Here is a 24,431-nt window from a genome sequence, read left to right as displayed (position 1 = left end):
ACTCACCTTAGATACCAGTAGGGAGTTCAGGCACCCCTAGTGCAGTGTGAACCCCTTCTGATGGCTGCCTTGTTCTTTCTCTGCACCCTTTCAGTTGCTGGGTTCTGCATTGGTCTCCACTGCCTTCTCCATTCTGTTACAGGTTCTTTTTTGTCATTAACACACATTAAATCATTTTCTAATGTGCCCAGAAAGATCAATTTGATACTCTGTTGAAAAACATCTGAAATGTATTTCAGTAACACATGCACTTAGCCCTCCCAGCAGTGTGCATGACTGCTGTACCAAGCTGGTCTGATCCATTTGGATTTTAGACTCTTTGGACTTGGTGGTGCCATGCCTGAAGCTGTTAATAGGTTTAAACCAGTCTCAAACCCTGCCGAAGGTTAGTTGGAAGAGAGATTGCCGAGACTGTCATACTCATGGAGTAGCCTGCAGTCTTTTAGTATCTCTGTTGTGTCCGCTTTAAAATAGCTTCTACTTTCAGCTAAGTACCCCGCCAGCAAACTGGAGAGTGAGTGAGAGGACAAGCTCTCCCATGGACTGATGGCCAGTTATCTCCGTGGCTTTCTTTAGAAATGCAATTCTCTGTCATTGGCAGCAACTTAGGGGAGGGTATTGTGAAAAACAACACAGAAATGTGTCTCCATTAGCGGTATCTAAATGAATGCATCACTTTGTTGTAAGTATAATAACATATTTATCTTTCTCTTTGGTTGCTTTCTGAAAAGGAAAAAGAGCTTTCATTTTGATTTTACCATAAGGTATCGGTTCCTTTTAGGTTCCCTCTCCCGTCTCCCATCTCTTTCCCCATGAACTGGTCTTTTGTGCCTTGTTTAACAGTTCTTGCAGGTCTGGGATGCACAGTTTGTGCTTTAAGTTAATTTCTGCTCGCTGCTTTGAAATTATGGCATCTGCTGATAGAACACATTGTTGAAAATGACTGCTCTGCCTTTGGACCACACATACAGCTTCCCAGGATGTAGATTGAATGGGAGTTAAGGGGTTATTGAGAGAGAAGCTTTGAGCAGTAAAACACGGAGGAGGAAGGGGTGTTTTTTTCCCTTCTTCCTAGTCATCAGAGGATATAGCATAGCTCTAAAAGAATCAGGACTGACCAAAGGCTTTTCAGTTCCTGTCTGTTGGAGCTGGAGTGCTGTAAGTGGCACTCAGTGGCTCAGGTTGGGGTTCAGCTGTGCAGTGCCTGAGTGCAGACCAGCAAATCTTCTCTCTGTAATATGAAAACTGAGGACTGGTCTCTTACTGGCAGGCTATCCCAAATGCATGGGACTTCACGGAGCTTAAGAAAGAGAAGGCAGATATATGCTAGCAGTGGAGTTAGGCTCTCTGAGCTGCCTCCAAGACCCCCTTGCTCTGCAGGTTCCCCCGCTACAAATCATTTGATTATTGGACGTTGTTTATTTTGCCCTCAGTTCATGAAGGTGCTGCAGCTCCCTGTCCCTTGAGAGCAGAGGTGAACGTCTTCGCCAAGGCCAGCTTTCAAGGCAGTGATCCATGTAGAAACAGCAGTGCTGCCTACAATTTCATTGCAATTCAAAGCTCCCAGTAACCTAGCATTTGCTCTGTTAAACAAGCCGTAGCGGTCCAAGGAAAGCCAAGCCAGTCTTTAGGACGTAGCTGTATGTGGTGAGCTGCTTTATAACTTTATTGCCAGCTATCCCTATCTTGACTTACCTCCGCTCTCCTTCCTGTAGCCTTGTTCTGTTTGTCATGGCAAAAGGTTGGCGCATGTATTGCCTGTGATGGACTGCAATGGTGCGAAAGCTTAATCCCATTCTTTTGGAACATCTGCTGACCTTACCTGACATCAAGGGGGCTGGCTTTGAGGAAGGGGTTCAGGAAGGAAATGAATTGCCATTTCAGCTCCTCTGCGTTACACTGGGTGACTGACTTTGTGAGCACTGGGAGAGTTACTGGTTGCTGAATTGTCAAGAAACACTGCAGTCCAGTCAACACCTGGGGAGCTAAGACCGTGGTGGCAGAGGTGGGCCTCTCACTAGGAGGGGTGTTTCATTGATGCTGATACCTCTCTGCATTGCTTTCTTGAATGAAATCCTGCGGTATTTGAGATCTGAGACTTGACAGACGCCTGTTCCCAGCGTAGCTGGATTGCTCATCAGTTCTGTGAACCTGGGCTGGTGTCACCCACTGTAATTCAGCGTCCAGCACAGCTCATGTCATACGGCTTCTGGAGAGCCCTTGCACGAACCTAGGGAGCAGCTTGGCTTTTGGAAATGAACGCATTGCTCACTTGTCAGGGTGAGGGCTGGGTCATTTCCTACCTAGTTTCACATTTGCTAAAAGCTCTTCACTCGTGTTGTAGAGCACTTCCCCAACTCTTGCTCCCTGGAGCACAGGCGCCTTGGGTTGGAGGGTTCCTGAGCAATAGGAGCTGGGGGTAGCACTGTTTTCTGCCTGCTGCATGTCTCTGAGGCTCTGCAGGACAGCAGCTAGGCAGAGTCCAGGTCACTTCTCTCAGTTCTGCTTCTAAAACACACCCTGCAGCGGTTGCTGAACATGAAGATGGCTAGTGAGGATGAACCCGGTCCCTCCTGTGGCTCAGCCGTGCCCATGTCATTTGGCTGGTTGCTACATGAACCTCCCTGGACAGCTGGCGGAAACAATAACAGGAGTTTATTTGTGCCCCTTGCCTGGCAGAGCAGTGCACCAGAGAAGAGTCAAGGCTCAAGAACTGTTGGACGTCCTGTTGAACGTGCCCAGCCTGCTGTAGGAACATGAAGGGTGCTGGATGGGAGTTTCCTGGAGAAGCAAAGAGGCGTCTCATCTGATGTGTTGTGGGGACTTGGAGTTGCTTTGTCCCTTTGTTTGATTTGACCGATGGAGACTTGGTGGAACAGGGACAGCGTTAGCCAGCAGGATGCTGCACTTGCCCAGTGGGAAGGGCAGATGCTTCATACCCAAGACAAACCTTGGAGAGCTGTTGGTAGCCCTGGCCTGAAATGGCTTAGAGGCCTGCTAGTTCTTCAGTGATAAAGTCCCCTCTCTCCTGCTGCCCCTCTGCAGGACTTGCCTGGATTAAAGGTAGTACCCGAGACCCTGCTGCTAGGAAATCACAGGTGTTTGGCTTCATTTGCAACTGGTTTGGGTTGCTTAAATTTTAAAGGAAGTCTTACTGAAAGGCTAGTAACTGGCATAACTGCTCTCGGTGATTATTCAGTTCTTCTTACTGTAATGTCAGAGCGCTTTGCGGCGTAGTTTGTACTTTGGCCCAGAGGTGAGAGAGGTTATTATTTGTCCTGGTGAGATGCCTGCTTCTCCTTTGTAAGAGTCCTAAACCATAGAAATCTGGCTCTTTGTCTTTTGTTCAATCTGAATTGATTTCTTGGGGTAGGGAGGGAGCCTGCAAGTCCATTTCTGGACAGTTTGCCTTTGAAGAACTGATTGCAGATGGATGGATTTTGCCCAAGCAAAAAATAGTAATTAGACAACTCCCTACGCCAGTTAAATATTTTCTTTCTAGCCTCTCTGCATAGGTCTGGTTTTCGGTTTCCACCGGATTTTATTATTTTTTTTCCTCCCCAGAATTACAGAGGTGAAGTATCAATAACAGTGTTAAAAATCACAAACCAGGGTCAGGTCTGGCTTTAAACTGTAACTGAGATACCAGGGCCTTCCGGAAGCCCTATGGATAAAACCAGTGCCCTGGGCATGGCTGGGGGGAAACACCTCTGCAGCCTGGGAATCTGTGCAGCCTAGGCAGTACAGGGGAGCTGCCGTTCCAGGGACAGGGGATATTTTAGTTGCAGGGTTGCGGTAGGAGGAATGGGAGGGAGACCGTTAGGAAGGTGAAAGGATTCTGGATTCATATTTTGGGATCCTGAAGGACAAGAATTGGGGAAGATCATGAAAGAGGAGAACAAGCACAGTTATCTCATCTTTCCTTTCATCCACATGAAGAGCAGCTGTTTTGATAAGCTGCATTTTAAGAGGCACATGTGCAAGATCTGAGTTCCCAAGAGGATGTGTGACAGGACTAGACTGACTGAGCTGAAATCCAGCTGGATTGCTTCAGGAACAGCCTGTGCATCATTGTCAGCTGTGATAAATGGTGACTGAAGCAAATGATTTGTGTCAGAATTGCCCCTGTGCTCCCCTCAGTGGGAGTCTGAGCTCCTAGGAGGAAAAAGAATGAGTTTTCTGCTGGAGCTGGGCATGGTTTGTTTTCTGACAGCTCAGAGCCAAGCCGTCCAGTAGCTGAAAGATGACTAGGCGACTGTTGTGCTTCCCTCACTTGGTCGGTGGGACTCGCTTTTGCCTGCTTGCTCAGCTCGTGGAGCTGAAGAAATGAGAAGAAAGCTGAGCCTCTGTTCTGTGCTTCTTCCAACAGCTCTGTGGATTTCTTGTCTCCCTTCGCAAAACTGGAGCTGGGAATGTCATGTTTGTAGGAGGTTTATTTGCTGGGGGGCCTGCAGCCATGTTTGGAGGGATGTGACCTTTTCTGGCTTCCAACACAGCATCAGGGATTCTGTTATTTTGTCATGTGCTTCGGGGGAAGAACGAAGGTGCAGTGCCTGGGGTTGTGAGGTAGGAAGGGAGCAAAGCCCCTGGGTTTGCCTTAGGGATGAGTAAGCAGAGCCAAGCCAAAGTGAGAAGCGATTTGCAAAAACACACTCTGCTTTGGACCAAGAGGGAGCTCTGGCTGAGGTGTGTTTTCTGCGGTTCTATGCCATTCTTTTCATAGGGCTCAGAGGAAACTGTCCAGCCTGTGCTAGTCACACAGGGGATAACAACCTTTGTGCATTTGCGTTTCTGACCTGTGCTGGAAACAGCACAGAAATACCTGCTGCCTGAAGTATTTGTGCTGCACCCGGCAGTGTTCTGGATGAAGGCGATGCTTGGTGGTTTTTCTCTGAACCTTGTAGTGCTTCAAGCACTGAGGGATGCACAAGAAGGGAAACGTGAGATATCGCGATGTTTGTCTGCTTCCTACCTGTTGCCTGTGCTTGGCCACTGAGAAATGTGTTGTGTCTTGCCCATGAAGTCACTTCCACTGCTGAGCTGTAATTCTTCCGAACACGTGGATGTGCTCCTGCAGTCATCTCCTCACCCTGTGGATCCACCTTCATTTTTGTTGCCCTTGAAGGGAGCAGGGGCTTTGCAGGCCCTCCTAGCCTGCCTTTCTCCTTGCTCAGGTCTTCACTCTCTTGTCTTTGTTGAGTTTCTCCCTAATTCCTGCTAAGTTCTACTGTAGCCTTCACTGCTGGCCCTTCTCTACCTTCTGGCTTATGAATCCTGGGCAGGGCCAGAGCAGGGAGGGGCTGCTGCCTTCCTGCTTTCAAAATGTGTGTAGCATTGTCTCCAGCTATTTCTAGGACATGGTGTGTGTTTTTTCGGTTTGGTTTAGCTGTTTGCTGTTCCACCAGTCTTGATCTACCTGGTGTGCTCTGGTGCCCAACCTCTCTAGCGTCCCTGTCTAAGGACTGCAAGCTCCCAGTGGCAAGGAACATGTATCTGTGTGCGTGCGTGTGTGTGTACGTACTTGGTAGTGCTGTACAAATAACCTCGTGTCACGGCTTGTAACCCCGTGGCAGGCTAACTGCTTTAGCGATGCTGGGATTTGCAAGGTATGGCACATGACTCCAAAGGTGGGACGCGTGAAGGCCATGCGTGCAGAGCGCTTCAGGTACTAGTAAGTAACGCACAGTTCTCCGTGTTGTTGTGGCACAGATCCATTTCCTTGCAGTAGGAGGTTGTGTGTCTGTAATGACTGCCATGCCATTAAAGCATGTTTCTCTGTCAAGCGCGAGGGAGGGAGGAAGAGACCTTTCCCCCGAGAGATGTGCAGCAAGCTGCGTGCTCTTCCCCACCCGTGCAGATTCCTAGCGTGCTGGCAAGGGGCCTTGAGAGGAGCCATTGGACTGGCGCTTGCATACTGTCCATCCCTGCTGCATGCTTGAATGCGACATATGAAGTGAGTATTGTGCCCCGTGTGGAAGCAAGCTGTTAACAACTCTTTTCTCTTTGCCTTTAGCCCTGATGAAGAATCTTCGCAGAAGTTCATTCCCTTTGTCGGGGTGAGTGTTCTTAGCTACACTGTCTCCAGCCAGCTAGAATATGGCCACAAGTGTTCACCCAAACTTATGTGGTTCTGGGGTAGAGCAGGAGCACTGGGTACTCTAAGGAAGAGTGCAGCATGAGCATCTGATGGTTGGATGCCACTGCCTGGTACACAAGCAAACCTCTAAGATCCCTCAACAAACTACAGGCTGTATTTTACTTTCAAAACATCTGGCTTGGGGCAGCTCTCTGCTGTGTGCTGCCAGCACTGAAGCAGGCTCCACCGTAGCCTTGCTTTTGCCCTGTTCATTCTGGACAGAGAAGAGCATGATGGTGAAGTGCTCTGACGATCCACAGCCTGTCTTTGCTGCAGACCAAAGCACCTAGTTGGTGGAGAATTGCTGCTAGGCCACATGTGGAGGAAGGTGGTGTGTTCCTAGAAATCTGATTTCAGGGTTGCTGTGCCCAGCATTGCCCTGGGTGATTGATTTGGTCAGATTTGCTATTCCAGTGTCAGTCCTTTGCGTGGTGTCATGAACGATACCAGTTGTCTTGATATCCCATCTACTGCTGGGAAGTGGAGAGTACATCCCACCAGGGAGATCATTTATACCACTGTTAAGTTTGAGTGTGAGGCAGTAGCTATTTAATGCGTTTTATCATGTGAATATACTTGGGATAGTAGTCCCTAGATTTTCCTCCTTTCCTTATCTTTAAATGTTCCCAGCTGTGGTGGTCAAGTGCAGAGCATCTAGACAGGGGTGTGTTTGTGCTTCTCTGTATTTTGCGCACTGTGTACTTTCCCTTTTCTAGCTTCCTTCCCCATATTTGATCATGCTCTTCAATTCATTGAGGTCTAAATACAAAGTCATTGACCTGTGGCCAAAAGGATATCCCCTGACTGCTCTTCAGCTACTGGATGTCCTCTTCATAGTTTTTGATTCTCTCTTGTAGCTTCTCTTTCTTGCGTGTTGGCTGTCTTGTTCTGCCTTCTCTGTGTTAAGCTGACTTGTGTGTGTTCCCATTTGTATCTCTGTCAGTGCATCAGGGCTAAGCTGAAATCGCAAGGCATTTAAAGAGCTTAGTCTCTCTTGCCCTCAGGCTGACCCTGCTTTCACTCTGGTCTTTTCGGAACGAGAGTGTCTCTCTGCAGTGTTCCTGAGACAGCAGTCTGCTTGAAGGAAGTTTGTTGAAGGAAAGATGTCTTCTGCAAAAGTGGAGAGACCCATCTTCCTGATTATTTTTTTTTTTTTTTTTTTTCCCCCCTCACTGATGAGCTTTGCTGTGATCTTGTCCCTTCCATGAACTGCGATTTGCTGGTGAAGAACTGTTATGAAACAGCTGTTTCACCTTTCCTGATAACATGAACAGCCCAGAAGGGTTTGGAAGCTCCTGGTCTTGTCTTGCTAATATCTGCTAGGCTCTGCAAAGCTTTTCTCTGGGGCTGATTTAGTTCAGTGTCATGTGCGAGCAAATGGGGCTCAGTGTTCGTCCAGTTGCTCTAAAACTATTGTTGTCCTGACACGATCAATGCTTTTCCAGTCTGGATTTGATTGTCTGAAAGTAGGAAGAGCAAACAGCTCTGTTCTGTGCACAACGCTGCCAAGCCCCCAAAAAATCTTGCCTTGAAAGTGCAGGCTGACTTCCTATGTCAGCTGGTGGGTGAGGGTCAAATCAGTGCTGGTTCTGAAGTGTCTCTGACACAGTAATTCCATGAGAGGGACATCTGAAGAGACTCTGAAAGACCAGTTGTAGGTGTCTCACAAAATCTGAGATAGCACATGAACACTGAAGCTCTTTAGCTGCAGCCTGCTTGGAGCTGTTAGCCAAGGAAGAGAGGGAGCCAGCAGCGTTTGGGTGTGACTCCTGATGCTGGCTGGATTCTGTTGGCTTTCAGGGTGCAAAAACCGATGCCCTGCAGTTGGGCTATGCAGTCTCTGACCCAGAAGCGTGCAGGGCAGTGCCGTCGTGCTCAGCCAGGCTCTGAAGTGTTGAGAGCAGAGCCACAAGGGGCCACTTGGGCGTGAAAGCTAGGGTCATCGGGTGGTGAGGCTCCTGGCTGTGCGCTTGCATTGTGCTGACAGCCAGTTGCCAGGAGAGTTAACAAGATGCGCCTCCTTCCTGAAGGGAAAGGAGACTGGCTGCTGCAGTGTTCTGGATGGAGGCGTTATTGGGACTGCAGCACTCTCGAGCACCTCGCTGAGTAGAGGGAAGAGTAAGTATTTAACCTTGTTTTCCTCACGTGTGTCTGAACTCGAGTATCTCCAGTTAGCCAGCAAGGAGGGAAAGGCCAGAAGGTATTTCGTCTGGCTTGCAGATCAAGGTGGCTGAGGGCAGTTTTCTGTGTTGCTTGTTCTTCCCCTAACTCTTCTGCCTCGCCTCCTCTTGCTCACAGTGCTTGCAGTCTGTGAAACATCTTCTTGGTGCTTAACTTGTACAGCACAAATGGCTGCCGGACTCCAGAGCCAGATTCATTGCTCTTTGGATGGAGACTGGGCAAACTGAGCTGCAGCCGCCTTCTCCCAGGCCGGTGCCCCCTCAGGGAGCCTCTGCACACACTGCTGAGTTCACGATGGCTTTTCCAAGACCGGAGCTAACAGAGAATCCACCAGAGAGCCTGGCAGCTCTCTTAAGTGTTGGCTGTACACCCCCACACACCTCCAAACGGTGCAGAGGTTTTTTGCTTCTAATGATTAGTTCTTTTTCTTGATCCCATAGCACAGACATGTGCTCCCTAGAGATGTGGTTTAGACGTGGTCATGTCTGAACTGAACAGTCTTCTGTTTTCAAATTAAATAGACTGTGTGACATCACTCCTCACTCTAAAGAAGGTTTTATTGACTTGAGATCCCTTTGCAGCTCTTTCCCATTTGTCAACATTTATACAGGGTGTAGGCATTAGCCCTGGATACAGGTTTCTTAAGGACCTTAGGAAGGGTCTGTCCTCTGCGGTGTCAAGAATCATGATCCCTGGTACATTAGTAGATTATTGCTACAGAAGGTCCCTGCCTTTATATCGCCAAGGGTCATTTAATTTTTCTAGGCATCACATGTTCTTGGGAGCTTGTGTTTGTAGCATTTATTGCCAGTGGTATTTATCATTAACCTAAATGTAATAGCTGGTGATTGACCATATTGGAACACATTTGCATCCTTATTATAGTGTGGTTGGGATCGTTCTGACCTGTCTGTGTTTATCCATGTCTGTGTCCAGCGGCTTTGCTAAGAGCTTTATCTTCTTTGCTGGACACTTCCCTTTTTTTTTTTTTTTTGAGACCAGAAAACTCTGATCAGAAACTGTACTTTATTGCTTTTGTGGTTTCCTAATAAACCCTAGCTCTGCTGCGCCCTGGAAGTGGCCGCACTTGTGCAGCGGAAGCAGTATGCCTGTAATTAGCAGGTGTATGAAAGCAATGCTAAAGGGATATTTAGATTCCTTTCTCCTCCCTGCCCTATTCCCACAGGTGTCCCAGAGAGGCACTGTAGTTGCCATAGCTTGGGGCTGACATGGGCTGTTCAGAGCTGTGCAGGTAACAGCTCTATAGGGTCTGTGCTGCCTGCTGTATAGGGAAGGGCTGTGAGCTGGTGTTGCGTGGTCAGGTGCTGCTGGGACCTGCCGGGCTCTTAGAAGATCCCACTTTTTAATATACTTTAATGCTGCTCTCACTGCAGGGGCAGTGCCAAGGGGAGTGTAGGGATAAGCTTGGTTTGGGGGTTCCCAAAGTTCGGGGGACTCCTGTTTCATAGAGCTTTTTTGGTTTACTCCTTCTAGGTGGTGAAGGTTGGAATAGTGGAACAATCTTCTGCAACATCAGGTAACAAGCATCTTGTGTGTGCTTTCTGTGCCGTACAGGTGGTGGGAGCCTGACTTCACAGGCTGAACAAACTTGTTTCTTACTGATGTCTTGGAGTTTTGTAAGGTGGAATTGGATTTTATTAGTTCCCTTAGCCTGGACTGCTAGCAGCTGTCCATAGAAAGAGAGGCCTCCCTCTTGAAAGACGCCCTTTTTCTTGCTACTTTACAGGGAGCTTCAGGCCAGCTGGAATTCCCACACCCTCATCAAGGGAAACTCCACTCATATGCAAACACCCATTTTTCTTAGGTGCGGTGGATTCCTTGCTGTGGTTATTTGAGGTTCCTGCTCCAAACTGGGGAGGCAGTTCATCAGAAGTTATGCCCGTCTCCCCACGCTGGGCCTAGTTGCCTAATAAAATTACTCTCAAACATGTGCCGAACTCCGGGACAGGCAACCAGTCTTCCAATTCGACAACGAAATTTAGACCCAGTTTTTTAATGGGGGAGTGCAAAGCTGATTTACATGATACTGCCTGCTTATACATGTGGACATAGTGTAGTACTCTTTTATCAATGTGAACTTGTTTTCTCCTCCTTCATGCACACTACTAGTCAGGAATATTTTTTTCCTCATCTGTTGGGATTGTTTCTTACATTGCTTCACTCTTAAACCCAGATTGCTGTGGCCTGGGTCACACATAGGTTTGAGGCAGGGGGCAGCCCTTCTGTGGGTTGCTCCTTGCTCCCACAGTCTTCCACCACCCCAGAGAGCCAACATGAAGGGAATGATGCCTTGGTTGTGGAGGGTGAAAGCAGAGGGAAGAGGGAGATCCCTGTGGTCAGCCCAGAGGTACTGGATTCTCCAAGGAGGCTTGGAGCGGTGCTGCCCTGCGGGGGTTGCAGGGGAAGGTTCCCCAGCAGGGATCGATGGGCTGGGCTCTGACTGTGCAGGAGGCTCGAAGTCAGCTGGGAGCAAACCCTGGGATAGCAGATGCCAGGTGGGGAGCCCAGAGGAGTGTGAGTGTCTGTGCTTGCCTCTTAAACCACAGGACTTTCTGTGTTGGAGTAAGCGTGGAGGTGGTCAGAACTGATGGGTTAGCTGATCTCTTGGTTGAGTCTGAGTAAAACCTGTGCAGCAGGAGCATGAGCGAAGAGACTGAGCTGTATCCCAGTGTGTGTGTGTGTGTGCTGGGCTGTGAGATGAGGTGAACCCAGACAAACAGTTTGACTTCTTTTCCACAAGGTGACTCTGATGACGCAGCTCCCTCAAGCTCCAGTGTCCTTTCTTCTACCCCACCTTCTGTGTCTCCTGCTGTGAAAGAAGCCTCCCCCACACCACCTTCCTCACCGTCTGTCACAGGCAGCTTCTCATCCCCAAGGTAAAGCACGTTTTGTCTCCTTTATAGTTCCCTTGACTGTCTGACATAGATGAGAGAGGAAAACTGTTCTAAAGGAAAACCCATAGCTCTGCTGTCTTCCTCCCTAGTAAACACTTGAAGTTTTCACCTTTTCCCCTTGACCTCTTTTGCCTCTGGAGTGACTGTGTCCTTGTTGGCTGACAAGGAGCTGGGGAGGGCAGAGATCATCTTGCACCCGATGGGAAGGCTGCGCTTCTCAAGGGTAGACACATTTGAACTATGAGGGGCAGCCTTGCTTCTGACAGTCCAGGAGAAACCCTGATTCTGTTGAGCCATTGTGGCAGCCTGTTTGGGAGGGTTTGTGTTCTCTATCTGTTGGTAATTTTCCCTTTGAGACTGGATTCTCTTGGGGAGCTATGAAGCCAAAAAAAATACTGACCCTAATACACGTGGGTGCTAGCCAAATCCATCACGATTCTTATGTTTTTAAGGACCAAGCCAGTGTAAGATCAGAGTGACTCTGTGGAAAGAGCAGCCTTTTTCTCTGTGAGGGGAGAGCTGACAGTTGTAAGGTGGCATACTGGGATTGCCATTCCCATTCATGCATGTGCCTGAAAGGATATCAGAACAGCAAGGAGATGGCACCTGTAGGCAGCATGAAGCTCTGGCTTAGCTGAAATGTTTAGGGGCGAAGGGAGGAAGCCCCTAGAAAACTGCCAGTAAAGAATTTCCCTGGGTCAGGACTCTCATGTTGCTGTACAAAATGTTGGTGTAGCTGCCTAATGCTTTGTGTGCGCCCAGGAGCACGTGGTGAAGTTAAAGGTTCAGGAGAATTAACAAGATCAAGGTGACAGAGCACTATCGTTGTGAGGGGAGACTAGCATCGCTTGGACTCTGTGGTTTGGGGGAGGAGGGGAAAGAGGTAAGCCACTCGAGTTCTGCAGAATCATAGTGGTGGTGGATTTGTTGAATACTGAGCTACCAGTCACCAAATCATGCAGTGACACTGGCAAGAGGTCAGTTAGAAGGGAGGAAGGAAGGGGCTTCCGCCAACGGCAGGAAAGGCATGTTGGGACCCTGTCTGCCTCTGCTACTTCTGTAGCAGCAGGATCAGCAGATCCAAGAGGGGTTAGGCAGATTCACGGACAGCGGATCCCTTAATGGGTACTAAAGTATGTTTCAGGGATGTCACCTTTAACATCCCTAACCTTGTGATTGGCAGGCTGGGGAAGTCCAAGAGGATACTCTGCAGTTAGAGACTAGGCTTACGTGCTATCCCTAAGCAGCATCTCCTACTGTACCTGTTGGAGACAGAATGGGGACCTTTCCTGCTCACCCCAGAGAGCCTTGTGGGGACCTTTAATGTCTGACTACTTAAACTGGCCTAGGAGTTCCTTTTTAACAAGAGGAAATGGAAACATGGAAGTCCCAGTGCAGGAGGTGCCCGGCAACTGAAAGGTGTTAGTGGCTGTTAGCCTGTGCCAGGAGGCTCAGCTCCCCAAGTCCCTCCTGCTGGCCCCCTGCAGTTTGGTGGCAGGAGGCCTCTATCTGTCCCAGGCTGGTCTCGGCAGCAGCTGGCTGGCAGTGCAGAGAGCTGGGGGCTGTGCAGCCTCTGGAGAGCAGAGCTGTCTTCTCATGTGGCAGCTCTGTGTGGGCTTTCCGTGGGTGGAAGTGGTTCAGGAGCCTGTACCCACAAGAGTATAGGCTGTGAAAGTTATGAGGCATGGACGTTATATATTTGAAGTTGACACCCTGCCTCTAAAGCTGGTACTTTTTGGTTTCGTGCTGTGTGGTAAAATCATAAAGAAATGAGGAAGTTTAGGTTCAACATTGTTCCGTCTCCACTAATCTGTATGTGACAGCACAGGGGGTGGAGAGTGACCCAGACTGAAAGATTAAGCTATGTGTTTACCTGGGAGTGGAATAGAAAATCCTGAGGAGGCATAGTGAACATCAGAATGCTTTGTCTTTACAACTGAGATTACAAATGTAATGCAAAGAAGCCCTAAAATCCAAAGATGCATCTCCAAAATATCATCCTTAAAGAATCTCACTTCTGAAATTGCCCTGAGAACCCAAACCCTGGTTTTGGTGATCAAAGATGAACTCTGCTTTGCGGTCTGGCTTTCAGCTGAATAAATGGCAAAGAAAAGGAAATGATTTGCTGAGAGGACCTTAACGATGGGGCATCCTTGTTTTACCTTGAGAGTTTCTTATTAAACAGGCAGTGTTGAGGGATGCATATTTAACTTAAGATCACAGGTTCGTCTTCCCTAACAATTGCCAGTTCTCAGGCAGGAGACACAGAGTAGTAGATAGACTTAGTTTTTTGTCTAGTACTTGCCTATTATTCAACACGCTGTCATTGTGTAGGAAGTGTGTATGGTTGACACTCTCAGCTGTAGGTCTGCTGAACGATAAAACTCTGCTCCACTCAGGGTTAGCTAGTGAGAGGCAGGAGAAGGCAAGAGGTGGAATTTCTCAAGCTGCTCATCTTTTCTGTCTCGAGAGAGGCTGGCAGCGTGTTTTAGTGACACACATCTGTTACCGCACAATGCATAGGAGTTGTCAACGGCAGATAGTGTCTTGAAATCTGCCGTTGTTCAGCAAACAGCACAGGACTGGCGGAGCATTTTTCCAGCACTGGAATTTCCCAGCGCACAGCAGGGCTGTAGAGCAGGTCACCCCATGCTAACTCCGTTACAGGGACCTGGGGAGAGCAGAGATTCTGCATAACCTGGCGGAGCAGCTGGTGGCAGGAAGAGCTCATGAACATAGGAGATGGAAGAAGGTCAGGGAAACTGGGAACTGAGTGCGTAAAGTTCAGGGACCCACCAGCTCTTTGTTCACCCTGACTCAGAGTTGATTTTGGCAGTGGTGTGCCTAACCCGAGTCATTTACTGTCAGTGGTTGGGAGGCAGTAGCAAGGTGTTTATAGCCTCTCTTTTCCATTCGAAGACTGGGAATGGTCTGGGCCGCCTCAGGGGTTGCCTTTGCTGCCTGGGCCACTGAACTGAGCATCGCATTTAGGAAACTGCTTTTCCGCTCCCTTTCCCACTGCTCGTCCCTGTGGCTGAGCAGCACGTCATCTTGTCTCTCAGCTTATTGCAGTTCTTTGCTGCCAAGCCGATGCCACCATGTAACGTGACCCAGGCTGCATCGCTCAGTGGTGACTTCTTGTGCTTTTGTGATTATCGGGTCTCACTGTGAAACGTTGCTGCCTGATTTCCCAAAGAGACGGGTCGCTTGTCCTCTGACTATCTGGTCAGGAATGGCAGCCACTCTGAAATAACACAGATGGCAGAACTCTGCTGAGTGCTGTGCAGAGATTACCTTCTTCTCTTGTTTTCCAGCCAGAGCCTCGGTGCTGAGTTGATGGGCCTGCAGGTGGATTACTGGATTGCAGCTCCACCCATGGACAGAAAGAGAGACCCGGAGAAGAAGGACCCCTCCACTACCAAAAACACACTGAAATGCACTTTCCGGTCCCTCCAGGTCAGCAGGTTACCTGCCAGCGGTGAGATTGCCACCACTCCAACAATGTCCATGACTGTCGTGACAAAAGAGAAGAACAAGAAAGGTAAGGTGGACACATTTACTGTTGCCAAAGGCCAAGAATGCAATGCTGTTCTCCTTGTTCTGCCACTCCAAAGCTGTCTGACTTATCTGTCCTGCATTACAGCACCTTAGTCATATTTTTATCCCCCAAATTCTACTCTGTCTGTAGATGAAAAAAGACTGCAAAGGTGATAGTTTGAAAGGGTAGTTCTTCTTTGTGCTGTAAAAAGATGATGTATTCACCCTTACGGCTGAGCAGCTGAGACTGTATAGCTCAAAAGAACAAAGGTGTGGACAGAGCAAGGACATTTGTGGGTGGCTGTGCAGAAAGCCAGGAGGTACCCTGCTCTGGGCAGCATTCTTGTGTTCCTTGTGAACCTGCTGGTGCTGGATTAGGTAAGAAGCACCTTTTGCCATGACTACCAGAGTTCAGGGCAGACCCTTCAGCCTGTATAGCTCTGTGCTCTGCTCTCTGCCACATGACAGAGATGCAGACAGAGGCAGGACATGTGTGCATCCCATCATGTTGCAGCATAAGGCAGCAGCCCCTGGCAGAGATGTTTTGGGGGATTTGATGTGGTGTCCTTATGTTAAAATATCACTATTGCAGCCGGACCAGCCAGAGCTGCCAAGCCATTGCTAGGTGTGCTTGTACATACAAGAGGTGGTGGTGTCGCTCAGAGTGGGGTTGCAGCAACGTAAGCTTTTCTACTGGAGCTTCCTTGTTCTTGTACAGAGTGCTTTGTGGGATGAAAGGAGGTAGAAGAGAAATGCTCTCAGCACAAAGCTTGGCATTAATTTTTTTTCTTTTTTTAATCTCCTGTTCTTAAAATCATGGCTTTGAGTTTTTCTCAGAACGAACAGGAAGAGTGTTTTAAATGTCAATAATTCTGTATTTGCTCCCAGCCTTGGTGACGTGAAACATAGAAATCGAGAACAGCCCTCAGTGACTATTTTCAAGGAAGCCGCGAGGCAGTTCTGCACTTACGGTTGGCCGCCACTAGCTGTCCTTCCTGGCATCTTCCTGCCTGGGGGCCTGGGGGTCATTCCTGGTGGAAGCAGGGGTTTTGGGGGCTCTGAGAGAAGGCTAAAGGAACCTTCTGGACCAGTGACTGCAGGAAAAGGGTGGGATGACCCTATAGCCACGTCACTCCCAGGCCAACATAGCTGTGGCACTGCTGGTACCAGGGCTCCCACCCCTGACCGCACCCTTTCTGAGTGGCATGCTTGTGGGAGAAGCAATTCTGGGATGCGCAAAATGTTGTTCACTGGGGCTGGCCCAGCGTGGAGCAGTGCTGTTCAACACCACCAGCTTTTGTGCAGTCAGTTAGTACACCTTTGTTTGTTCATTTGGACAGTTCTCAGGGAACTGGACCCATTTTTTTGGCTCTCCTAAAGCCTTCTCTCTCCACCAACTGCACATAGTTTATAGTCCCTCCTGTTCCCCAGGCGTCTGTGCAGCTGGGCTGCTGTCAGACCGCTGTTGGTGCAGCAAACCTGCCTGCAGATGCTGGGAGGCTGGAGCTCAGCGCTGCCCGGCAGCCCTCTGCAGCCTGTGGGACTCCCCCTAGGTGATGCGGCCATCCGGCAGATCCCCTCAGCCCAGCGCAGGGTAAAGGCTGAGGGCTGCTGCAGATGCCCCTGTTTTCCCCTGGTGTCCCAACACAGCAACAGGAGTTACCCTGCAGGTGCCCTCTGGGGCCTGGGAATGACCTGGGAATGTTTCACGTAGAGACACTTAGGGCTAAGATGTCCACGTGCATAGGTGATGGTGCTGAGTACTACCGGTGCAGTCAAACTCCTGCCAAACAGGGCTGATTGTAGGAATTAAAATTAGAGTTAGAATTTTCAGACATGGACGCTTCAGTGCAAAAACCCAAAGGAGTCTTGGTGCAGTTGCTGTGGATGGCGGAGAGTCATTGTATGCCGGTTTGATTTTCTTCCAGTGATGTTTTTGCCCAAGAAAACGAAAGACAAGGAGGTTGAGTCGAAGAGCCAGTGTATCGAAGGAATCAGCAGGTTGATTTGCACAGCGAAACATCAGCAGAACATGCTGCGCGGTAAGTGCAGCGTTTGCATCCTGTCGGGCTCTGGGGTGAGGCTCAGCTGTCAGGCAAAGAAAGGGCTGACCCGGTGTCCTGCCCTATGCCCTGGAGCCAGCGTAATGGGGGTGTGCCAGGGGAGCGGGCTTGGGTGTATCCAGCACCAGGGATACACCCTGTGTACTCAGTACACAGTAGGTCTGGGATGTGGGGAAATCCTCCCTTGCCTAGGAACCCCTCTGAATCAGTGCCCTGGATGAGGGCAAGGGCTGGGCCGGGCTCCGTTCCCCTCCCTGTCATTCTCTGTTTCTCCTGCACGTCTGGTACAGGCAGTGGTGGAGGGCGGTGGGAGTGTGGCTGCTGCTCTAGGCAGGGCTCTGGCACAAAGGCACAGCCGCAGCAGGGGCCATACCTGCATCTGGCAGACAGACCTAAAGGGGCTGTCAGTGGAGCTGTGCATCCGGTGTCAAAAATATCCCTGTGGCCCCTTCAGGTGATAATCTTCACTGCTGCTAACAGCAGAGGGATCTGCTTAGGTCACCTGACTAATCCTGGCCCAGTCCCTGTGAGACTGGTGTGTGTGAAGAGTGGCCACAGAACACGTGACGCCTTGTTAGCAGATGCAGGTCTCCTGGTTAAGGGTGCCAGCGCGGAGAGACTGATGGCCATCTCTGCAAGAGTGTGTTTGCCCAAAAAATAAAATGGAGTGTGTTTAGGAAATTTGGGAGATCAGATCAGGTGATGCTGAAATCAGCAGTCTGGCGAGCTCCAGTGTCAGTGAACGATGCTGGAACAACAGTCTGAGCTGTTCTCCTAAACCTGGTCTACTCTTGAGCCTTTCTCCCCTGTGTGTGCAACCATTTGCAGCGGAGGGGTGGCCAGGCAGAGCGGCGTGTGCCCTGAGCACAGAATGTGGCCAGGCCTCCCTCAGCCGACTAGGGGGAGGTTTCCAGCAAAGCTCTTTCAGGTTGGCCACTTCCACTTGGAATTTGCTAACTCTCCTCTCTTTTTACCCTCCCCTGCAGTCTTGATCGATGGTGTGGAGTGGAATGACGTCAAGTTCTTTCAGCTGGCAGCACAGTGGTCCTCTCATGTCAAGCACTTTCCCATCTGCATATTTGGACACTCCAAATCTAACTTCTAGCCGTGCTCGGCGGAGGGACCTTCTGTCCGTCCCAGGGACTGCACACCAGGAGCCAGGAATTGCGTGCCAACTCTGACTCGCGTCGCTCTGCCCTCTCCTGCAGAATTAATTACAGATGTGCTTGGATTACTTTTGAATTACTTTTTTCTATTAACTCTTAAGTTTACTACAAGGGAAGGAAACCCCTTTAAACAAAGGCAAAAAACCCCAGTCTTAACTATAGATGTGCTGACAACATGAAGTTGTGGGGGAGTTGGCAGGAGCGGGCACCCTGCCCAAGAACACCTACCACTTACGAGCAGATAGCTGAATAACTGCACTGCTTATTAACCTGAGACCTCATTGGTGTGAGTGGGCTGGGGGAGCCGTGGATCAGCTTGAACGGATTTTGCAGAAGATAATGTGCTTTACAGTGCGTTTGGCCCCCTCCCTCTGTGTTTCTAGGAAAAAAAGATGGCCAGTCTTTCTTCCTGCTGCCAAAGGACGAGAGATCAGCGAGTCTGGGGCGAGTTCAACTGTCTGGTTTGGAAAACAAACCGCTCTCATGGCTAGGGAGGTCTCAGAGGAGATCCCCTTCAGAGTATGGAGTCTGCCACAGGGACGGGCAGGTGTTTGTGCTGAAGCGTTGCCTCAGGAGGGTTGGGCAGGAACAGGAATTAGGAAAACAGTAGGTGTAAGGAAAGGCCAATGTTCCAGGTCTGTGACAATGACCAAACCGAGCCAGTCACAATGTCCCCGCAGCTGGCTGCGCTGCTGAGGGACACCGCGTCAGTGGGGTCGCTGCTATTTACATACTCACACCGATTATTTACCTGTCAATAAAACCTCGTCCAGCCTCTAAAGGGAAAGGATTTTTCTTAACAGCTGCAGATTTTTTTTAATGCTTTCTAAAAAAAAAAAAAAAAAAATATGTAGAGAAAAAAAAAAGTTGCCAAAAAAAACCCAAACAAACCCAGGAAGATGAGCCGTTGTCTGTGAAGTAATACATCACTGTAGTGGCTGGACTGGGAGCCAGCCAGGCGCTCTGCATGTCCAGCTGCCTTCCCGTCCATCTGTCAAACCGCACACGTGAGGTAGCGTGGGCTGCTTTATCTGCTGCCTTTGTCCTGCCCTGACTGCCCTGTGCTCCCCAGAGCCTGCTGCTGTCCCCCACGCACGTCCCCCCGGGCTGGGCACAGGCTGCCCGGCCTCGGGGCCGCTGTGGGAGCGCGATTTCGCCGTCCCCTTGAACCACCTGGGGCCTCTCCTCACAGGGACTGTGAGACTAACAGTCTGCCCCGGCAGCCTCCTGTGGGCTGCTCTGTAGAAGGATGTTGTCCTTACCTTCTGCTTTCCCAATGTTCCTCCCCATGGGCATTTCTCTGTGGATTGCATCCCTTCCCCAGCAGGATATGCTTTTGCTCTGGTGCGGCATTGCCTGTGGGTTGAGGCTTTGCTGGGGGTTTCAGTCCCAAGGTGCGGTGGAAGCTGTAGTTGGGATGTGAGAGGGGATGAAGCCAGTGAGGTTCTCCGTCCACCTTGGGCAGCAAGGTGCCCTGTGAGATGGAAGAGTGAGATTTTCAGGTGTCTGGCGCTGTGTTTTGGCTCCAGCTGTACTTGTGCTCACTTTGTGCACCTCGCTGCTGCCAGGGATGCTTGGGGTGCCAGGACAAGGAGATGCTTTTACAAGGAGACAGCGTGACAAGCTGCATGTCTGGGTGGCTCTGGGTGCTCCAGATACGGTCTTTTGCTCTCCCAGCTTTCCGAGGCATGCCTGGGGGGAAGCGGGAGCTGTGTGTTTGCCATGTGGAAGAACAGACATCTCTGGTGTTTCAGGGTAAAGGACTGAAGTTTTTGATGGGGTCCTTTTGGGTCCCACCCCAGTGGGCAGGCCAGGCTCTGTGAGCATTTCCAGAAGGCACTTTCTGATGGCAATGATGCTTTTGAACCTTTCTTCTTTATTCTTTTTTGTTTAACCCCTTACCCTTGGGTTTTTAAAGGCTTGGGGAACCCTCTTTGGCCTTGCTTGGCAGGTCCTGCTCAGTGCAGGGACCACCTGGGCACTTTTGGGCAGGGCAGTGGTGGTGTCTCTGTTCAGTCTTCTCCTGCTGATGGGGAGCGAGGGGTTATTAAGCAAATGTGTGATCCCTGCTGGATCTAGTGCCTGTCGAGGTTCACAGCACGGGCTGCTTCACTGACTCCGATTTCATGAAGCCCTTTCCCAGCACAAGTGCAACCGACTTGGCCATGAACTGGGTATTCCCTTCAAACCACGCAGGGGAGGAGAATGTGGTCCTGCGCCTGGTGGCATGCTGCTGGGCAGGACATCTTGTCTAGTTGCAATATTCTGTTTCGTCCCGCAGGCAGGTCTGCCTGCCGTCTGCTAGCTCTTGGCTGTGGCAGCGGCTCAGCTGTAGTTGGAATGTTGTTGTGTCCCTCAGTTCATGCGTTTTCGGTTGACCTGAGCTGATGCTCTGGGAGTGTATAGCGTTGCCTAGCAGCAGTAGTGTGGGAGATGGTATATAAGCACATCACTTCTTTTTCTTTATTGAGGCTGTTGCATCAAAAAAAACCCAAAACTTTTTTTAAAGGAAAATAGTCAGCGTGTGATTTCTTCCTTGAGTCTCACGCTGGTGTGACAAGAGCGATGGGGCTGAGTTCCAGCGTCAGGAGCCGCGTGCAGCCTGAGCAGCTCTGGGTGTCGGGGTGTGTTACTGCTGCAGAGGTGGGGAGGACTGACTGACTGCAATAACTTTGTTTACTGGGGGGGTGAGGGGGGAACCATCACTGTGCTCCTCTTTGTATTTCAACCTACTGTAAAGAAACAAACGGTAGCTAGGACAGGATTTCCAGGGTCCTGCCTATCAAATGTGTGTTGCCCTGCTCTACTCTGTATGTGTGTGTGTATGTACGTGTGAGAGAAACACTTCTGCTCGTTGCATTTCATGTTGGTTTGTGTTTTGTTCTAACTTTACGCAAGTGAATTCACTGGGAAACTCTCTGTACACCTCAGACCTGAGGGCTTGTATCTCCGCAGGGTTTCTCCCTTGTGGAAAGCTGCCGTTGCTCTGAAACACCTCTTCCATGCCAGGAAGCATCCCAGCTTCTCAGCCTTGTCCTCCTGGAGCCCAGCAGTGGCAGGCTGGGCCTGCCGGCGGGCAGCTAAGCACCCGGAGCTGGCTGTGGCGATTCCCAGCCTTGGAGGCAAGGGCTGGCACCCGAGATTGGGGGTGCTGCGCCGGTCAGGGCGTTGTGCCTCTGTTGTTCCTCCTGGTATTGTGTGGAGCTGCTTTGTGCAGCTGTTTCTGTCCCTGATTGGAGGAGAAACAGGTTTCTGTCTCTTAAGAAAAATGAGCGTCAAAGCACGCACGTGACTCAGGCCATTTTGGGAAGGGGCTCTGTGCCTGGGGATGTGAATGAGTGACTGATTGTGGGTGTCTCGCCCTCCCAGTTTCCCCAGCAGCTTCCTGGGGGATCCTGCCATTAGCAGCCCCTCCAGCCAGAGGCATCCCTGCTGTGGGCCAGGGAGAGCTGCTGGGGCAGCAACGGGCCCGCGCCTGCAGAGCTGTGCCAGCCTGGTGGGGTTGGGCGGTTGCATGCAGGTCGATGCGTGCCGAAGGATGGCTCAGGGCAGAGACGGAATCTCTCCGTGTTCAGCTCTCGAGAGTTTTGGCCAGGAAAGTGCAACTCAGATGCAGAAATGCAGTGGCGTTACCTCATCTGCCTGTGTTAGATGGGGCTTGCTTCGGAGAGCAGGGGCTGGAGGGGCAGCATCTGAGCTGATCTCTGGCTGAGAGGTGCTTTGAAGGCAGTGTCCCCTGGTCTCCCTGTCCCTTTGTGTCCCAGAGCTCGCCCCTGCTCCCCACAGAGCTCCTACCTCCTGCTCCCCTGGCTGTGGCTTCTCAAAGCAGCCAGTTTCTTTCCCAGCTGCTCTTGGGCGAAGGGCCCTGCCTCGCTCGGGTGAGGTGCTGGGAACGGGCTCGCTGCTGCGCTGGGCTGACCTAGTTTAGCAGCGCTGGAGCAGCCGAAAGACAGCAGGTTTTTGTGGGACTGTGTCACACCTTGAGCGCTTCCTGCTCTTCTGGGTTGAGTTTCCTGGAGACAAAGGCCGGACCTGAGCCCTGCCAGCGTTAAGGTCAGGGCTGGCTCTCCCGCGGCGCTGGTGGCAGTGTGGGCATCTTGGGCGGCTGCTTGAGCTCAGCGCTGCAGTTCCCATCCAGTTTAATTGTTACAGTTTACATCTCAGCGGTAACTGCAGAGCGCTCCTTAATTACACATGAGTTTGGGGAGAGCCGCTGTCTCTTCGGCTGTGTTTTGCTGCTGTAATTAGCACGCACTCATGGCTTTATCCTGCCAAGAGGGCAGGGGTAGGTGGCTGGGAGGTTTCTGGGGCTGGAGATGTGCCTGTTTGCTTTCCGTCATCAAACTGAGCCGAGAACCACGCTGCCCTGCACTTAACCTGTGATTGCAGTGAAGGCTGTCGTATTTCTCACCAGCAGCGTGTGCTGGAGGGAGTGCTGGAGAGCCAGGGTAGAGGGCATCACGCTGGCACCTCCAAGCTGGAGAAGAGAATCCTGGCGAGAGGCAGCAGAGACAGTGGGCTTCCCGATCCCTCAGCATGCCAAACGGCCGGAGAAGGCTGGGATTAGGGCAGTCCCACTGTCCAGCAGTAAAGGGCTGGGGGCCCTGGAGCTTTCTTGAAGCTAGGTTGGATGCAATGCCTCTGTCCCCTTCATTCAGGGCGTCTCAATCTTGGCGGATAGCTGTGTGGTGGCATTTTAGTATGACACTCCTTCTGGGCTTCACTGTCAGGGAGAAGGCCAGAAATGAGCAGCAGCATCTCCAGAAGGTTTCCTGGAGCCTCTTCAACAGGGTTCTCCAGGGAGATGCTCCTGGCAGGGCTGGCTCCTGCAGGCTCACTTGGCTGCTTTGGGACAGACTGGGGGAGAAGGGGACATGCCAACTTGGAAAGCAGCAGGTTATTGGTTTTCTTAAGGAAGAGCACACAGGTATGGGGCCACATCCAGTGAGCTGCTGCTTTGCGCCTTGGCGAGAGGGTTGCCAGCGTGCCGCCTGCCTGGTTGCGTATGTGCTGTGGCCACGGGGAAGCGCCGTGCCGGCGTGGGTACAGGGACTGCGTGCCGCCAGCCATGTCTGGGCCGCGGCGTATGAGGGGACATTACCACTTCGTAGATTCCCGAGTTGTCCATCTGTTTCATTGTTGTATTGTTTGGGTTCTAGGTTGTTGGGTTGTTTGTTTTTTTTTTTATGAAGACAGATTAAATGTAAATAGCCTTTTTTTGGAACAAACTGCAACGTGCTCGACCTCGTCAACTATTTTATGGTACTAATGCAACACTAATAAAACTGGACATGAAAGCACACACCCGTCCCTTGCGTCGTCTCTCAGCGGGGGCTGCTCTGGCATGACTGGGGCAGTTGTCTCCAGCAGGAGACAGCAGTGCGGCTTTCTGGCGCGGAGAGATCGCTTGCGTTACTTATCCAGCTGCCCAGCCGCACTTCCAGGGTAGAGCTGGTGCATCTGCACGTCCTCCCCGGCATCAAGCCTTCCTGCAGTTTTTGCAGCCCTGCTGCCCTCTCCCCTGCCCCTTGATTCCTCCTCTCTCAGAGGGACCCGCTCACCTCCTGCGGCTCTCATGGATCTGAACAGCTCTCTAGCAGCCAGTCCTCAGCCCCTCACAGCAAGGAGGGACCAGGCTGGTGCCCATTTGTGGTCTGGGGGCTGCATTGGATGGACATAGTGGTGGTAGGGTGCTGAGGTGGGGGTCTTAGTGGGGGAAGGCTGGGGCTGCAGTAGCCTGGAGCTGTATGTGCTCCTTGGAGAGCAGTGGGAGAGGGACTGGGATGGCAGGTGCCTGGGCTTGGTGCTGGGGCGCAGCGAGGTGGAGAGGGGGAAAGAGGTAAAGCAGCTGTTTTGAGGCAGAAAGCTGAAAAAATGTTGGGAAATGGGCCTGTGGCTGTGGTCTCCGGGATACAGTAGGTTGGAGGCAGCAGTGGGAATGCTGAGCTGGAGCAGCCTGCACCCCTGCGCTCCCCTGGCCCACAGGACGGGTGGCTGCTGGGGCGAAGGGAGCCCCTGGCAGTGGGCCAGGCAGCTCTTGGAGCACGCAGGTCTCGGGTCTTGTGGGTGCCCCAGCCCCGTCCTGTGCTCTGGCCAGGCTTGCAGGCATGGTGGTGGCCTGAGCCCTTCGCTGGAGGAGGGGATGCAAATCCCACCCCAGTGGATCTGAGTGCAGGCTGGATAATTCCAGGCAGGAGGAAGAAGGTAGGTAGCTGGGGAGGGAGTGAACTGGGGATGGGACTGGAGTGCCAATACAGCACCAGAAGCCACAGAGGGGGCCTGGCGAGGTTGGGGGGCACTGTGGGGCAGCTTGGGGTGACAAGTGGGGGCAGGCTGCGTTTTGGCTGCATGTGTTCTGCACAGCTACCAAGGGCCTGGCAGCGTGGAAGGGACGCAGTCCCAGCTTCGCCCTTCAGAGCCCATGGACCAGCTC

General features: G+C 51.1%; 1 protein-coding gene across 12 annotated transcripts in view; it reads left to right on the top strand.

Moving 5' to 3' along the window:
- The window catches only part of PACS2 (phosphofurin acidic cluster sorting protein 2), an 83,476-nt gene extending 60,176 nt beyond the window's left edge, over nt 1–23,300 (top strand). For 8 of the 12 annotated variants that reach the window (XM_056355711.1, XM_056355709.1, XM_056355706.1 and 5 more), the window contains 7 exons: nt 732–764; nt 6,014–6,056; nt 9,812–9,854; nt 11,079–11,214; nt 14,547–14,773; nt 16,698–16,811; nt 17,819–23,300. In XM_056355711.1, coding sequence (XP_056211686.1) covers nt 732–764; nt 6,014–6,056; nt 9,812–9,854; nt 11,079–11,214; nt 14,547–14,773; nt 16,698–16,811; nt 17,819–17,937 — 715 coding nt within the window. In that variant the 3' untranslated portion in view covers nt 17,938–23,300. The remainder of the gene's footprint in view (nt 1–731; nt 765–6,013; nt 6,057–9,811; nt 9,855–11,078; nt 11,215–14,546; nt 14,774–16,697; nt 16,812–17,818) is intronic. The other 4 variants (XM_056355717.1, XM_056355714.1, XM_056355713.1 and 1 more) reach the window with 1 other exon arrangement.
- Nucleotides 23,301–24,431: the final 1,131 nt, after the last annotated feature.

Source organism: Falco biarmicus, chromosome 11 (genome assembly GCF_023638135.1).
Source record: "Falco biarmicus isolate bFalBia1 chromosome 11, bFalBia1.pri, whole genome shotgun sequence".
Classification (NCBI taxonomy): Eukaryota; Metazoa; Chordata; class Aves; order Falconiformes; family Falconidae; genus Falco; species Falco biarmicus.
This window is presented reverse-complemented; position numbering and strand designations above follow the sequence as displayed.